This window comes from Mycetomoellerius zeteki, unplaced genomic scaffold (genome assembly GCF_001594055.1).
Source record: "Mycetomoellerius zeteki isolate Tzet28-1 unplaced genomic scaffold, Tzet1.0 scaffold25, whole genome shotgun sequence".
In the NCBI taxonomy this organism is placed as follows: domain Eukaryota; kingdom Metazoa; phylum Arthropoda; class Insecta; order Hymenoptera; family Formicidae; genus Mycetomoellerius; species Mycetomoellerius zeteki.
The window spans coordinates 40,418-44,260 of NW_017257227.1; the positions used below are offsets into that span (position 1 = coordinate 40,418).

The window sequence follows — 3,843 nt, forward strand, 5'->3', positions numbered from 1 at the left end:
GAGCGTCGTACGACGAAAATCGGATGCAGGGTGAATTCAGCATGAGCCATCGTCTCGTTTCACGTGTCATATCACGAGATCTTATCAGAGAGTATATACATATACGCGCGTGCGCGCGCGTGTGCGTGCGTCGTGCATGCATGACGTATGTATGTACATCGTACACTGGTGTATATTTTCAGAAGACTCTGTGGCCGTAGTCGTTCGTAGACTACTTGCGACTACTCGTCGATCATCGTCGACGCCAGTCGACGACGGACGTCTGCGAGTAGGGCTTAACGCCACACTCGTGTTCGAAAGGGTCTTCGTCGGCGGCTCTATCATGGGACTTTGAAAAGCCATAATTGCAAAGCCTCGAGTTGACGTGTCTCGGTTAAAGCATTGGTACGAACTCACGCGACACTGAAGCGCTGAAGCGTAAGCCGTGATATGAATGCATGCTAATGTGTTGGTACTCTCCCATTTGTCTCCCATCGCGGAATTATCAATTACATAATGTATGCATATGCATGAGTCACGATTTGTCACACGGCGTGAACTGTGCGGCAAGAAGGGGGAGGGGACGAACGGGACGTGCAAATGTCAAAGTCATACGGCGCAACCAGGCGTAACATCATCTCGTCGCTATATGATAAATAAAAATCGTCAACCCGTTTCCTCTCTCCGAAAACTAGCTTTCGCATCGTTTGCATTGCTTGCGCTCGTAATTAGCATCGAGATCTCTTGGCTTAATACATTTATATCCCGTTAGGAATTGATTATTGTTTCTTTTCACGTTGATTGTGCGATGCGCTGCCTTAAAAGTTACAACTGTTAGAAATCTCTCGAAGAGTACGTTCGATTTTCAACTTGTAAAACGTATTGACATTGTCTTTGTATATTTATTATATTATCTGATTATATTATCGTGCTAATAATTATGTTCGTATTCGTAGTCGTAAAATATTTTAGCGTTAAACAACTTGACAATCGTAAAAAGTGTACTTCGATAATGCTCCTCCCTCTAGATTATCCTGTATATAATATAGTCTCAAATAACAGAATAATTCAAGAATTCCAGTTGCAAGTAACAATGTGTGTGCTTTCTAAAATTAAAATTGTATTCGAATCTAATTAAATCTTACAAGATATAATTGTGTGAGTTATGTTTTTGTAAATCTTGCAGGAAATTCCAAGGGACTTTCTAGAATGAACAAAAAATATTCCTTTTGAATGTTGTCAAAGTCATTGTGAGCAATGATACAAACAAGACTTCTTGCATTCTGTGGGTGACATTTCTTAGCTGTTAAAACATTTATATATCTTTTTATATCAAATTCAACGATTATTTATTTGCATTTTGGCATTGAGAAATGCCAGCACCATCCCCGACCCTCTCTAGCTTGCCAGAAATACCTATGTGTGAGAAAACGGAAGTCAATGATACCGATTCTCTGCCCCCTTGGGCCAAAATCACACTTACATCTGCAGAAGCTGAAATCGAAAAGCTGATCTCACGAAATGAGTTGAAAGACGCAGAGGTAACTTACTTCTGTCAAGTAGAACCAATTCTTCAAGATGGACCACAGTGAGTATTATTTTAATGTATTTAGTGAGTCTTATCAGAAATACCGATTAAAATACTATGTAATTCTTCTATGTTAAAAGAGAAAAAAAGGATGTAATTTTTTTTCTTATTTGCAATTGTATCAATTCTATTTCATAATTATAATACATTTAGTTTACATTTAATTAATATTTTTGTACTTTTTGAAATTGTATAATTGTCAAGTATTAAATGCTTTGTAGGTGTGGTTTAGTGGCGCTTTCCATGGCATCGCAAGAATACACAAAACCAGTTTCTGTGAATCAACTTCTCGCTGAAGCTCGTGTTCGGGGGTTTACACAGCATGGAGAAGTATACAGTGTCGATTTCATGGGGACATTGGCTGCGGAATATTTACCTGATCACAAACCAGATATTTTAGTAGATTTACAACAGTGTCCAGACACATTAACTCATGCTTTAGCACATGGAGCAATGGTGTTGATACCATATGATTCTGACTTCAACCACGCTCCATGTTTAAAAAAAGGTCATAAAGCGCATTGGGCATTGCTTGTAGGTCTAATCTCTTCCAGGTATAATTTATAGTTGAGGAACTTCATGATGTACTCTATCTGAATTTCAAATTTGATTTTTCCTATTTTTCTTTTGAAAAACATTTGTCATATATAAAGAAAATGTGTCGGTTTTATATTAAATGTATTAATTCAGTTATTTTCATTAATTAATTTTATTATGATATATATATATATAATATATATATAAAGTATATATTTCAAAGTGAACAGAAAAAAATTATTATAATGTTAATATTTTTAGACAAGGATATCACGTTCTGGCACGTCACGGTAAATCGCGTCACTTGGCTTGTTGGCCCTTACGCGATTTGATTGAAAGTAATGGCAACTTAGAGGAAGAGGGTACAGCGAGACATGCGGGAGGATATGTTATACCAAAGGGAGGTGTTGGAGGTCAAAAAGGTTTACGCGGCAGAGCATTGGCATTACATCCGTACATATAGAGTTATATCGAAGAAAATGATAGGTAATTGATTTCATGCTAAAAAAAAAAAAGAAAATTTGCCGATACTCTATATCCATTTGTGCTAAATATTTGAAACATAACATTTGCATACAATACACACGGCTTCCATAAGGATCACTAATAATTATGTATAATATGCGATGCTTTAAATTTAAATTTATGTAAAATATTTTATGTAATGTTAGTCATGATATCTACCAAAAAGCGTTCGGTATTGGAGATGCAATTCTAAGTGGCATTTTCGTTTTATTGAAATTATGCGATGTAAATAAGAATTCCGGCAGGCCGAAATATGTGCACGTAAAATATAAATGCAGACAATTGTCTCTTGATAGTATTCTATTAGACAATTGTCTGTTGATAGTATTCTATTAGACAATTGTCTCTTGATAGTATCCTATTAGATTGAAATGCAAAAGTGTACGCATACACAGTAAAGTAAAAATGAGATACATAAGATAAAAACGTTCACATAAGTAAATATATATGCATATACATATGTGTGTGTGCATGCGTGCGTGTGCGTATGTGTATATGTAGCAAGTTATCAAAAGTGATAATTCAGAAGAGAAGATCTAAGTATGTTTCTTCAGATAGAGTATGTGTAGGTTTTCGACAACAATTGTGGTTTCCGTCTTATGTTAACGTAATAAATAAAGAGTAAATCTATTATATCAATTTTTTGCTAAACTATATCTTAATTATAATAAATAATGGCATGCTGTATCAGCTTTAATATAAAACTTAAAATATTTAGATATATATATATATATATATATATATACAGCGTGTTTGGTTTAAGTTAATTAACAGTTATATATCTCTAACTAGTAGAGATATAAAAAGATATCTTTAGATAAAAAATTTATATATACATATATAGATTGATAGCAAAATGCAGTATTACATGGTTTTTCATTGTATTAAAAAAGCGTATTACTCAATTGGAATTTTATTATTTGTTTTTTAAAATTATATTCTGATATTTTAATATTTATTTATTGCTGTATAAAACTTAAGTATATTTCTTTTAAATACACCTACACGAACACACACACACACACACACACACACACACAATAAAAGATTTAAAAAAATACTCACATGACTGACTGGTCTTTTCAGTCATACAAAAATATTTCATACATTTTATATAAAATCTGTCAATATGATACTCATAATAATGAAACAAATTAAAGAGATGCTATAAATTTGTAGATTTGGTACAGCTTCAAATTAGTCAAAAGAAGCCT

General features: G+C 33.7%; 1 protein-coding gene across 1 annotated transcript; it reads left to right on the forward strand.

Annotated features, from left to right (window-relative positions):
* Positions 1-182: 182 nt before the first annotated feature.
* On the forward strand, positions 183-2,927 carry LOC108723863 (UPF0692 protein CG33108). The gene is made up of 4 exons (XM_018449890.1): positions 183-384; positions 1,166-1,567; positions 1,789-2,121; positions 2,366-2,927. Exons 2-4 carry the CDS (start codon positions 1,353-1,355, stop codon positions 2,565-2,567), a joined length of 750 nt encoding a protein of 249 aa, XP_018305392.1. The 5' UTR covers positions 183-384; positions 1,166-1,352; the 3' UTR covers positions 2,568-2,927.
* The last annotated feature ends 916 nt before the right edge of the window (positions 2,928-3,843 follow it).